The following is a 13,848-nucleotide window of genomic DNA, read 5'->3' on the forward strand; positions in this document are numbered from 1 at the left end:
ACAGCCACTGATTCCATCTACCCCGTGGCGTCGACAGTCCTTGGGGTAGGATGAAATATGAAGCGAGAGAGCCTGTGAAAGTCATTTGAGGAATTTATTTTAATTGGAAACGGTGGCAGCTTTCTGTGCTTGGAGTCAACTCTGCAGATCACGCACAGGAGTGTGATTGGCATCATTTAAAGAGCATGGAGCATCTTGTTCCTCCAAGATGCAGGATCTTGGTCCCACGCTGTCTCAGGTGCTTCCTCCACCTACATGCGCACTGAATGGGATTGTCAGCCCGTCCCTCATCCTTTACTCCCTCCCTCTCGCCTTCTGTCCATTCTTTCACTGCCTTTGCATTCCTGTCTCATACTTCATGTTTAATAAAAATTAGATGATGACACCTAAATCAATCAATGGGTCAACCTGCAAATTACTCAGAACTCTAGAACCCAAGAAACAGCCATGCAGCAGACATAGAATGACCAGGAGAAAAGTGGACCATCTGTAATCATTTGTAGTAACACAAAATAACGATAGCTGTTTTTTCCTATGCCTCATTTGTTAAGCACATCACATGCGTCTTCTCTGATAATTCTCTCCAGCCCTACTGTATAGATGTCACCTCCATCTTACAGAAGAGGAGACTAAAGCTCAGAGGAGATGCTTGCCCAGGGTCACGCTGCTATAATGAACGGCAGAGCCAGAATCACCTGTCAGATCCTAGCAGAAACCACACTGAGTGGTAGAACCAGATTTTGAACTTGAACCTGACTGCAAAGCTCACGTGTTATGATACCGTGTCACAGAGCCCTGGGACTTAAAAGCATCCTGTTGCTGAACATCAAACACACGCTTGCATTTAATATATAATGGTTCCTGTTAACTGAGAGAGGTCTCGTTGTTATTTAAATGCCTTATGAAGGTATCCGTAGTCTTGTTGAGCAGCATGGGGTTCTGAGACTGTTGAACTGTTGTTCAGTCTGCCTTACCTTCTCACTTTTCTGTTTTTAGATGCATCATCCCATTCAGATGAAACCTGCAGATAGTGAAAAATCAAACGGTAGGTGGTGACCAATTGTCTCCTATTAATGTCTGTTTTCTTTAGCACAGAAGTGAGGCTGGTGGGGGGAGGGGGGTGTGGGGAGGAGCTGGCTGTTTCTCTGGGGAAGGCAAAGAGATGTGCTCCAGGAGCTTCCATTGGGGTGGGCACCTCTGGAGAAACCTGAACTTCAGTCCCCCTCCCTCCTGTATCTGGTGTAAAGACCTGTGAAGATGCTACAAGTGGCGGTTTTCCGTGTCCCTCTGTTTGGGATGTGATTGGTATGGTGACCCTATGGCCTTTGGCTCTTGTCTGTCTCCTCTGACAGCCGCACAGGCTCCCAAGGAGGAGGGATGACCTTACACCAGGCAGAGAAGCCAGGTGAGGAGGGCCTCGCCCACCAGGACTTGGGCTGTCTTTTTTTCCCCCCTTTCTTTTGGTCCTCTGGCTTTGAGAGTGTCTGATTGCACTTTTCTCTAGGTTGTATCCATGCATTTGAATCTATATTCATTCAGAATTCAGTCTGCTGGTTAATAAACACACACTTAAGTGCAAAAAAATATATATGTATGCATTTGATGACGTCCGTGGAATAATTGACTTGCCTCTCCATGACACCAGAGGGTTGATGGGCACATTTCTCTCTGGAGTTTCTGCTTCGACTTGTGCAGACTGTCTCTCCTCGTTTTATTCTTGGGATTGACTGAATGTGTGTTAGAGGAATCTCCTGCCTTCCTGGAGCTCAGCACCCCCATCCCACAAGACTGACACAATCAGCGTGGTTTCCGGCCTCCAGGCATCTCTGCACCTCATTAATTAGTCATGGGGCAGAAGCCACGCACTCGGAGATCCGCATATCCGCGTGTGTAAATTATGATGAGGCTCTGCCTCTCCACGAGGTGTGTTTTTGCTGATTGTAGTGCATCCCATTTTCTAGCCCCATCAACTGGAAAGTTCTGAAGGAAGTTCCCTGCCGTATGGGGATACTGCAGGCACTGGGCTCGCCTGTCGGGGAGTAAACATTGGTGCTTCACCACCATCCTGAGCAGCCACACCCTTCTCTTCGGGTCTGATTCCTTTTCCTACAGTTCTTTATCGCAGCCGTGGTGTTGGGTGTCAGAGGGCCTAAAACCCACCACTGCTTTGTTTTGGGTCTTAGTCCACTCGCTTTGTCCTTCGTTTGACAATTCTTCGTCAGTTACTTACTCTGTGCCGGGCAGGTTGCCAGGGGCCGGGGCTGCAGCAGTGAATTTTTAAAAGCAGAAAAGGACACAAAAGACGCTGTCCACTCCCTCCTGGAACTCGTGTCCGTTGTCACTGGTTTCAGTATCTGACAGTCATGGAGAGATTGGACTTTAATCTCATTCATAGAATAGGAATAAAGGTAACTGCCTCTCAGAGCTGATCTTTTTTCCTGGATATTTGGGCTAGTGCTGTAAGTGACTGAGCACTTGCATAAAGTGTGCCTGGTGTCCCCACCCCCACTCTTCCCTGGCCCTTAGGACCCTGCACCCCGTGTGTCTGCCCAGGCAGAAGGCAGGCTCCCTGAGCCCACATGCTCCAGGTGGGCATGCCTGCAGTCCGTTCTTTTCCTCCTGGGAGAGGGGAGGGATGGAGCTGGTATTTGTGGGATGAATCAGCGAAGGTCATGCTGGAGTGTCCAGCCACCAGGAGATGCTCCCTGTCCTCTGGCTCCATAATCCTCCACACTGTCAGGACGCCGATCATGGGATCAGAGTCTGCAGAAGAGGCTTCATTTGAGCCTTAGGCCATCGTGATAAACCTGACAGAGAACTGAGTTAAAAACGTGAGACTTAAAATACCTGAAGAGTTGAACCAAGAGAAGGTTTCTTCTGCAGTTTCTGCTGGGCAGGTACAAACCGTGACTGTCCTCTGGACACTGAAGGTGGTGTGTGCTTGGGTCTGGAACCACAGCAACAGGATACAACTGCCAGGGACACACCCTATTTTGCACAGTCTCAGAAGCCAAGCAGGACTGGGTACTGTGTTACTAAGATGAGCAAATACCCAAAAATGCCGGGTCTCAAGCCCTCTTTCGAGGAGCCCGGACTTGACCCCTGACCCTGCACTTGTTGGCTGTGACCTTGGGCAAGTTCCTCTAACCTCACCCAGCCTCCACGTCTCCAGCTGTAAGAGGGGCTGTGGTCTTCTAGTCTGTGCTCTGCCTGTACGGCCCACCTGACGGCGTCATCCCACAGTTGACATCTGCAGAACTTAGGGTCACACCTGGTGCGAGGCGAGCATCCACTCTGCTCCGTTGAGGACGTAACTCCAGCCCTCAGAGGCAGCTTCTCTGGTGCCTCCTGAGAGCAGAGGCCGGCCCTTCCAGCCCTGGGCTCTTCCTGCCAAAGCTTAGTTCTGAACACACAAAGGAAAACCCACAAACCTTTCTGGGCCGTCGGTCCCTTCGCTTGCAGATTGAACTTCATTTTCTGAATTTTCAGTTAAGAAACAAAAAGTCAAATAGTATAAAGGGACCGAAGGTGGCTTTTAAAGAGCTCTTCTTCACAGAGGCTCCCGCCTTGCATAGTCATGAGCAGACTTCAGGGTTCTCCTTGAACCTGAGTGGAAGAAGGAGAAAGGTATTATGTCCCAAAGCCAGGGATACAAGCTGCAGGCCTTTTCTGATGTCACATGGCATTTTTAACAGGTAAGCATAGTTTCTGAGAGGCTTCCCTGGTAGCTCAGCTGGTAAAGAATCTGCCTGCAATGCCAGAGACCCCAGTTCAGTTCCTGGTTAGGAAGATCCCCTGGAGAAGGGAATGGCTCCCCACTCCAGTACTCTTGCCTGGAGAATTCCATGGACAGAGGAGCCTGGCAGGCTGCAGTCCACGGGGTCACAGAGTCAGACACGACTGAGAGACTTTTACTTTAACTTTTTACTTTTTCATAGTTTCTGCAGCTCAGGGAGCATCAAGATTTCTTGGGCTCAGATGCTCAAAATAGCTCCTGTGGCTGTGAAAGAAGTATAATGAGCTGTAATTGCACTTTTTTTTTTTTCTGAGTTTGCTGACATTTATGGATGGCACAAAGGACTCATCATAGTGAGACAGTTACTCTCTTCATTATCAGTGTGTTCAGATTTCTCCAACTTCATATTTGCTGAGCAAGATTCATCACAGATTCATTAGTGATGGACAAATGAACTCCAGAAAAGCAATCGCTCCTTTAAGCTTTTGTCCACTCAGGGATTCTGACAGAGGGAACCTCTGCTGAGCCCAGAAATGTGGTTTGTTATTTGGTTACTAAGTCATGTCTGACTCTATGATCCCATGGACTGTAGCCCTCCAGGCTCCTCTGTCCATGGGATTTCCCAGGCAAGAATCCTGGAGTGGGTTGACCTTTCATTGTCCAGGGATCTTCCCAACCCAGGGATCGCACCCAGGTCTCCTGCATTGCAGGCAGTTTCTTTACCACTGAGCCACCAGGCAGGGAAGCACCCCCCGCCTCCCCGCCCCCGCCAGAAATGTGAGTCTGCTCTTGTATGTTCCCTGCACTTGAATGTTTTCTGGAACAAACCTGCGAGATCTCCACCCTTCCCGGAACCTGTGCTTCCAGTGGCTCTGGCGTCAGCTGTAGCCTCCAGCACATTTATGCAGACTCCCAGCGTTTCATCAGTACTTCATGTTCTTGCACTTCTACTGCGCCAGGCATCCAGAAAAAAGATCCTACTCTGGACCAGCAATAAAACATCAGGGACTTTGAGAAGAACACACTGAACATATGCCCGGGTCTCAACAGCACCCACCTTTTGTGGCTCTTTTTCCCTTGCACCTAGTTGAGTGGGTGGTACAGGAAGAGCATTTGAGGAGGCGTGGATTATTGCAGGGACCAGCCACATTCACACACACACACTCTTCTTCATTCTCTCTCCCATCAGAGGGCCTGTTCCCAGCTTTTAATCCTCCATCGCCATGTAGAAAAATCAACCAACTGTGCAGGATTGAAAGTTAAAGGCAGTTGCTGGGTCTCAAGTCAGTCCAGCAGTGGGCGATGAGGAAGTCATGGTGGTCGCCTTTGGTTCTGGGCTTGGGGTCCCAGGGGCTGGAGCCGTGTGTACTTGTGAGGTCACACTCCTAGCTTCAAGGATTCTTTTTTGATTCTGTGGACAGAATGTCAGGTTCATTTTGCTTTAACTTCCAGCCTCACGGCCTGTCAAGGGTCCCGAGAGCCTCGCATCCAGAAATGCCATGTAAGCCCCCATCTCTTTCCTCAAGGCCTCTGAAACCTCCAGTGACCGGGCATCCAGTTCCAGGCTTGTGAGAGCCAGTGTGAGGGGACACTGTCTGTCCAGGGAGGGTGCGGCCTGGAGAGATGGGGATCTGGATCCCCTGCAGTCACTTGCTGATACACTTGGAAAGGAAGAAATCATTTTGAAATTCAAAGTAGACTCTGGGATTCAGAGGCCATAATTAAATGCCGTATGTTAGCACCAACACATTGGAAAGTTGTTAATGAATTCAGGCCGCCCCAAATACAGGTGCAACTTTGACAGGTTGTACACCAGGATGTTAGCACAGACTTACGGTTGAGGGTGGGGGCGCGTTAAAAATTAAGTTTCTAGTCCCTGAACTTAAAAAGTCCCCATGTACCTGTAATATTAACCCTTCTCATTTACTCTGTGGAAGGGGAGCTGGCAGTGGTCGCTGCTGTGAATCCACTTTCAGCTTGGCCGCCAGCATTCGTGGCCACCCTGACTGTGTAGCCCCTGGCGTATGAAGCATTTCCCCTCATTCATTCATTGGTTATCCTAAAGGAAGATAGACTTTTCCTCCAGAGGGCGAAGACGTTATCTTTTAAATCTTTTTTTTTTTTTTTTTTAGTTTCCCTAAAGCACTTAGCAGAACATTATGGATGTGGTAGGTTTATTTAAGCACCTGGCATTCTTGTGGATGGAAAAAAATTAGTGAGCTACGTAACTGCTTGGGAGTGCTTAGGCAAGGCCCAGCAGAAAATGCCTCTAACGTTGATGAAAAAGTTAAGTGAATTCAGGATGATTATGTTTATTTAACATGTCGACGGAACTGTTCGGCAGTCCTTAGAATGGGAATCTGAGGACTAAATTTCAGAAATAAATTTTCACTGGAAGATCCAGGCGAACTCAAGGAAAGCTCGGTATTTGTAGTTAGTCCCATTTTGCCATTGCAGTAAACAAGGTCCAGCTGTTAAAACCACAGAGCAGCTTTGGCTCAAGAGATTGCTGCCATTCAGGTTCCTATATAGATGCACACACGTGGCAACACATACGCACATGTCCACTCACACATGCATACACACATGTGGCGACACACGTGTCCACTCGCACGTGCATACACATGTGGCGACACACGTGTCCACTCGCACATGCATACACACGTGGCGATACACATGTCCACTCACGTGCATACACACGTGGCAACACACGTGTCCACTCACACATGCATACACACATGTGGCGACACACATGTCCACTCGCATGTGCATACACGTGTGATGACACATGTCCACTCGCACATGCACACACACATGTGGCGACACACGTGTCCACTCACACATGCATACACACATGTGGCGACACACACATGTCCACTCACACGTGCATACACGCATGTGGCGACACACGTGTCCACTCACACGTGCATACACACATGTGGCGACACACGTGTCCACTCGCACGTGCATACACACAGACGTGTCCACACACATACGTTACACACACATCCACACACAGGGCAGGAAGGTAGCACTTTCGGTAGCATGTGGGTGGTGCAGCTTTTCTTTTAAGCTGACACTTGTTGCTGAAAAAAGAGACAGTGATGTTTCCTCCCTCTGCTTGTGGGAGTTTACCCTCCACTGAGGCCAGGAAGTCAGGATTTCCTAAGTGGTTTCCTTTTTTTTTTTAATATTCTTATAGAAAGAAATCACTTTTGAACTTCTCAGGAGCTTCACGTTTAGATGACTCTAGCATTCCCACCCCAACAAAGCTCAAACCCTGAGAACTATTTTGGTTAAATACCGTAATTATAGGTTTACCAGGGAAACCAAGGACCAACTGGGACTTTATCCTTTGCTTTTGTTTGAAAGAACCAAAACTGGATTCTTCTGGATAAGAAGAAATACAACAGAAATTAGTTTTTTACTCATCGAGATATCAGCCATAGCTTCCTGAGGGTGGGAAGGGGTCGGGATGGTTTCCCTCCTTCCCTAAGTTCTCCTCCCTCCTCGGTCCCATTTCCATCAGTCCCGTGTGTTCCCCTTCTGGTTTAGGGGAATGCCTCATGCTGTCAGGGTCCTCACACTGGAGCTCAGAAGCTCCCATTGGCAAGAAACCATCCTCTGTGGGATCTGATGCTTCTAGAAATGCTTGGATCCTTGGGCCAACCCAAGCCTCGACTTAACTGAGCTTCACCAGCTCCTACTAGGTGACCGGGACTCCACTTACTCTGACAGGAGAAAAAAGGATTTCTTAAATTAAAAAATCTTCATCTGCACAAAGCAACTGGGGTTCTCCACAGCCTCTGCCCAAGAATTAGAGCCTGTGATCCCTATTGCTTCCTCGACAAGGCTCAACAGGGTCAAGGGCCCTGGACCACTGGTGACCTTCCTCCCGCACTGAGCCCGTCTCTGCCCACCAAGCAGAAAGTCATACACATGATGCTTCAGTAAGGCTACCTGCCTCTGCGCACCCCAAGGACCGGCCTTGTTCTACCCTAACTCTGTGCCTTGTCTGGTTAATATGTGATGTCCCCAGCCCACTACCAGTCCATCCGGACCCTGCCAATGCTTCTTAAAAGTCCAGCTTCAATTCCACATCTAATATCAAGCCTTTCTCAAGCTCTGGAGCACAATTCATAGTTCACAGGGATTGTGGAATTGTGGTTTTCAGCCTGAATTCCTTGGAACCCTCTTTTCTCTTCATTGTCTTAGGAGCCACAACCAGTGTGGAAAGAGGGGCTGGTAGAAAGGGATTCTGAAGTCCACGAGCCTCCAAACCCAAGTGCTTCAGTTCTGTTCAGTTTAGTTGCTCAGTCGTGTCCGACTCTTTGCGACCCCATGAACCACAGCACACCAGGCCTCCCTGTCCATCACCAACTCCCGGGGTCCACCCAACCCATGTCCATCGAGTCAGTGATGCCATCCAACCATCTCATCCTCTGTCATCCCTTTCTCCTCCTGCCCTCAATCTTTCCCAGCATCAGGGTCTTTTCCAGTGAATCAGCTCTTTGCATCAGGTGGCCAAAGTATTGGAGTTTCAGCTTTAGCATCAGTCCTTCCAATGAATACCCAGGACTGATTTTCTTTAGGATTGAGTGGTTAGATCTCCTTTCAGTCCAAGGGACTCTCAAGAGTCTTCTCCAACACCACAGTTCAAAAGCATCAATTCTTTGGTGCTCAGCTTTCTTTATAGTCCAACTCTCACACCCATACATGACCACTGGAAAAACCATAGCCTTGACTAGACAGACCTTTGTTGGCAAAGAATTGTCTCTGCTTTTTAATATGCTGTCTAGGTTGGTCATAATTTTCCTTCCAAGGAGTGTCTTTTAATTTCATGGTAGGTGAACCATATAACCAGGCTGCCTTCTATCACTTGAGAGAGAGAGAAAGGAAAGAAAAGAAGAAAAAGAATGGAAACTTTCATTCTGTGGATGATAAGACTAAGGTTCAGGGAGGTCTGCTTAGCCCCCAAGGTTACCCATCGCCTTCCGGGCAGCCCTGGAGTGAGGACCAGGGTCCCCAAGTCACAGCACTGGCCTCCTCTCCTGGCCTCGTCTGCCTTCTCCAGACTCAGCAGAAACACAGTGGAGGGAGCGGAACCCCAGGCTGGAGAGGGGAGTGGATCCTGGTCCAGGTCAGGCTTACCCCCTTGTGGAAGGACCCCTGGCTGGACCCTTCCCCCTGCTGGGCCTCGGGCGTCTCTTTAGAGTCACACAACACATCTTTCAAGGCTGTTACTTACGGCCTGGGATTCTGTGACTGCAAGCTCTTAGCCCCTGAGCACCACCCAGTCCAATGTAGCAGTCACATGCAGCTTTTAAATTAGAGAAAATTACGTCACAGGAAGAATTCACCTTCTCGCGCATACTGGCCAGCTTTCAGAGTGCTCAGTGGCCACAAGCGGCTTTAGCTACTGGGGTGGACGTCACAGACTGGACCTCCCCCTTCCTGCCGAGCTCTCCTGGGTGGCGTCGCTTCAGAGGAAACCAGTCTCTCTCCATTACATCAACAGATCGCCCGTCCCAGCTCCTGGAAGACACACACCATGGAGTCTGACTTCAGTACCTGAAGCAATTGGCCCTGGCAAGTCTCAAATACACTCTTGCCAGTTAGAGGATAATGAGATACTTACTGTCCAGGGAAAGAGTAAGAGAAACAGGAATGAAAGCCAATTAAATCGCAATGACAAGATTATAATACAGATATAAAAGGATCCCTTAAGCTAGGACTTTCTGAAGTGCTGCTGTAGCTGGCCATTTTTTATTATTATTTTTATTATTATTATTCTAAGAGATGAAGTGAAACATGGGAAATAAGCCTTCTCCCTGAGGGCTTCTAGGACGATCTTTGGCACTCTCCTACAGAAGGCTGTGTTGAAATCCATAATAGTCCTGCCTTTGAGACTGAGCATACCCTGTTATCCTGAGCTCAAGCACATTGGTTTAGGGGGAAAATCTCCTAGGTCATCAGGAATAAACCTTCCCTGATCTCTACCCACTGTCAGCTTCCAAGGTTAGAATTTGCACGTTGTTGCCCTGACACCCAAATGCATTTCTGTTCATCATGAATCCTGCGTCCCAGACTTCCCTGGTGGTTTAGTGGTTAAGACTGCGCTTCCACTTCAAGGGACACAGGTTTGATTCCTGGCCGGGGAACTAAGGTCTCCCATAAGATCCCACATGCTGTGTGCAGCCACAAAAAAAAAAAATTGTACCTCCAAATGGACAGAATATTGTTCCTTCCTTGTACTTTTTTTGTTGTTGATGCATTTCACCCTGAGACAGAGCCCACTCCCAACACGAGATTCTCAAATAACTGCAGCCCCACTCACCTGACTGCAGTTGCCTTCGTCTTTAATCATAACGTGCAGACCACGTGTGCTGCCCAGGGTGGGGCTGTGTAGCCAGTGCTACGGACAGAAGGCCATTGCCCAGCCCCCTGGAGAAATTCTCATCCCTTCTCTCCTGTTCTCCTCTGGACCCCTGAGGACGAAGCTGTTTGAAATCGGGGAAGGAGAATGCTTTCTTCTGTCAGCGCTTTGTTAAAAGCTTTGTTGACCACTTTTTCACTCGGTTTCTGTTGTTTTTCCTTTCCTGACCATTCTCTTTCCCTGTCACTCAAGTTAGAAGAACATCTATCCCCCACCCGCAACCACAAAACAAAATTTGTGTCCCTAAATACCACTATGCAAGGGTATCACTTAGCAGTTACCCAGAACTTTACCGTTTTAGTGAACATATTACTGCTTAAAAATGGGAGGGAAAGGACTTAAAAACAGTGTTCCATGTCCCTTGGAGATGTTTTGTTAGTGTACAAACTCCTGGCGTCGGAATAGGAGCTGAGACGCTGAGGAAGGGCCGGGTGGGAGGGCAGAGGTGGCCTGGACGTCTGAAGAGTTAGCCTCGGGGCCCGGTCGGAGGTGGTGATGAAGTGTTGCCTGCAAGGAGTAAGATGAAATGGCCCCGGCTCATTCATTATTTCTATCTCCTAGCCGTGGAAGACAGAAAATTGTTCATAGGAATGGTTTCGAAGAAATGTAACGAGAATGATATCCGGGTGATGTTTTCTCCGTTTGGCCAGATAGAAGAATGCCGGATCCTCCGGGGGCCCGACGGGCTGAGCCGAGGTGAGTGTGCCGTCTGCAGCGTCTCTGCCCTTCCGCACTAATTGGAGCCCCGCGTCCCAGCCAAGGTAGATGCAGCCCCGCGCACGGCCGGAGGTCGCCCCGAGACATGCCCCACGGGACGAACTTAGCCAGCCCGAACTTTTCACCGTGGCGGGAGTGATCACCTCTTATTTCTTGAGTCGAGAAGGTCCTGGTGCCAGCATATTAGCTCAGGTTATCACTGTCAGACAGGAGGCCTCAGGCCGCCCTGTCATTACACATCGCTTTTCAGTCTCAGATTAGAGGAGATTGGGGACGGGTTGGGGAGAGACTTGGCGGGTGAGAGAGAATGTGTGCCGCTTGCATCTTAGTTTTCTGACTTTCCGCCTGTTCCTGGAAGAGGTGTTGAGGGTGTGGGCATCTAAACAGAGAAATAAAGCAAGAAAAAAAATTGCCCTGCATAGCATAGAGCAGATACAGACTCGAGTAACCCAGCCTGTCTCAAGGTGTTAGGGTTTTAGAGCAAGGAGCAAACCTCCTGGAGTCCTACACATAGAGAGTCCATTAAGTGACAGAGAAATGAATTCATCCAGAAGATTGCAGGTTCTTCTTTGTCACCAGGATAGAGGCAAAGGCTGGGCTTTCCAGCACTGATGAAAACCAGCATTTTCGCCAACAGCGATGCAAGGTGGTTGGAGATGACTGTTCTGTTTCCACACTTACCTCCCCCTTTGACAAGGCCATACGCCTCCTTCCTTAAACTACTCATAAGGCTTGTCACCAGGTCCCCAGTCATCTAAGTCCCCTGAGTCAGCTCAGCGAGGCCCTCAGGAAGCCATGCATGTAAAACACGTTTGTCCATTCTCATAAGAAAGCTGTTTTGGCAACACATAGAGGATTTCATTCAATTAGTGGAGTTTCCAAGGCAGGTTCCACAAGGATAATTAGAAGCATCTCTCGGGTCCCCATCTCTGGTTCCTAGGACTGCACTGCCTGCCTCTGTCCTGAACCCTGTGTTGAAAGAAAAGTTTGGGCCTTGAGTATCAAGGCCCTAGTGTTCACCAACCTCCCTAGTCTTACCTAAACTCTCCACCCTGGGAAGAAGAACATGTGTTCTTTAGACTTGTAGACATAAAACTTCACGATGTCAGCTGCTTGAAGGCACAGGGAACAAAAGCTTTCCACCTGCCTCCACCCCCAGAGCCCCAAAACAAAGGGAGTGTTGAGAAAAACTATGGGAGGAGGAGGAATAACTCTAGTCTTGTGATCCCTACATTTCTTTCTGAAGGTGGCTTTAAAAAAGAGAGAGAGAGGAGGAGGAGGAGGCCTGGAAATGACGCTTAGCGCTCCCTGAAAAGATGGGAGTATAAAAGCTGAGCAAGACACCATGTCAAGTGGGGTCCCTGTGTAGCAGACCCAGTGCCTTGAGCTCATCTGTCACTTAGCACCTGTGCCTCCACCAGCATCACCCCAGCTGGCTCCCTGTGCTGGGGACCCGGATGGCCTCGCAAGCAGAAGGCTGCCAGGTTTGCATCCTGGATCCCTCTGCAGCACCCCAGCAGCCCCCACGCCAGGAGAGCTGATCATCACATCGGATCATCCAGTCCCGCTGCAGCCGGGAGAGGCAGATAGGCACACAGTCCGGGAGGGCAGATGCCTGGGGGAGATACAGCATGGCTGAATTAAATAGGCAAGAAAGATGAGAGTATTTTTGTGAACCCTTTTCTGCTGCCAGTTTAGTCCTAAGAACCACCATTCTCCCCCATTACGATTCTCAGGCACGTTTCCGTGTTACTTTGCGTTTTTCATTTGCTCAGGTATACAGCATGGACGAGGAACAGACAGTCGTAGTGAACTGTGTAGTGCCTTGGAGGTCGATGGCCCTGGGGTCCAGACCTAGAACTTCTCCAGAGAAACTCATGGGGTGCTGTCCACTCCTCTTCCTGTCTCTGTCCTCAGTTTTCCCAAAAGATGGCAGCAGTCAAAATATGTGCCCTTTTTGAATAGGGCATGATTAGCTTCCACATTTTTATTATCTTCTTCTTTTTTTGGCCGCACTGCAGCTTGCAGGATCTTAGTTCCCCAGTCAGAAATCGAACCTGGTCCCTTGGCAGTGAAAGTGTGGGGTCCTAACTGCTGGACCGCCAGGGAGTGCTCCTACGTTTTTGTAGAAGCAGACCATTCATAGGGTGTCATGGAGGCCTCGACTATGAAGTAGGCATGCTGGACTTCTGTTCTCCCCCTACTGATTTACGAACTGAGTCTCTGACTCAATTTCTCCACCTCTCCAGTGGGGGCAGTGATGGGAACAGCACTGGTGTCTAGAGATCCTCAAGCATATGGTAGATACTTCTGCAGTTGAGATTTTAAAGCAGCCAAAACTTTCACAGAAAAGAGCACCAAGACACCGTACTTGAGGAGAGAAGTTGGCCAGTTCAACCTGCCATTCGGTTGATGAACCAGCACTTGGCACCAGAAGCAGCCTATTTCTGAAACAAGTTACACTTTCTTCAATATTTTATGCAAATACCGGTTTAATATAAAGAGTAGACTCCTCTTCCTTGCCCCCCCTTTTTTCCAACAGAAAAGTAATTTCTGAATTTCTAGAAAACTGATGAGAATCCCCTATGGCAAAAAGAAAATACTCATTTATAGTCATTTGTTCTGAAATATAAAGACGGACAGTGGTGCATTTTTCAATTAGCAATACCCAGGGACTCCTGGGTACTGGGGACTGCTCCTAAATCAGTGTATTTGTTGAAAGAACAATTCTCTTTCATGCTACTATTTTGCTTTCATTAATGAATTGCAGTTTTCAATCAAATATTAATAAGTATCTCCCATCAGCAGCACTCCCGAGCAGGAACACTCAGCATTTCCGGTCTCCATGCCTGTTGCTGGCTCAGCTGTTTATAGAATAAATAAAAACGAAATGAAATGAGAGATTGGCTGCTCTGAAAAGCACCTTTTAATACTAAACCAGGGTATAAACTAGTCAGTA

The 13,848-nt window shown here is 48.6% G+C and overlaps 1 protein-coding gene across 50 annotated transcripts in view; it reads left to right on the forward strand.

The window, feature by feature from the left end:
- Nucleotides 1–13,848, forward strand: part of CELF2 (CUGBP Elav-like family member 2) — a 560,158-nt gene that overhangs the window by 486,439 nt on the left and 59,871 nt on the right. For all 50 annotated transcript variants that reach the window (XR_015139876.1, XR_015139875.1, XR_015139872.1 and 47 more), the window contains 2 exons: nt 997–1,045; nt 10,734–10,868. Coding sequence is in view for 40 of the 50 variants with exons in the window: in XM_086334866.1 (XP_086190992.1) it covers nt 997–1,045; nt 10,734–10,868 (184 nt within the window). In the remaining 10 variants the exon portion in view is untranslated. The remainder of the gene's footprint in view (nt 1–996; nt 1,046–10,733; nt 10,869–13,848) is intronic.

This window comes from Bos grunniens, chromosome 13 (genome assembly GCF_055505025.1).
Source record: "Bos grunniens cultivar Pamir isolate PY7600 chromosome 13, Bosgru_T2T1.0, whole genome shotgun sequence".
Taxonomy (NCBI): Eukaryota; Metazoa; Chordata; class Mammalia; order Artiodactyla; family Bovidae; genus Bos; species Bos grunniens.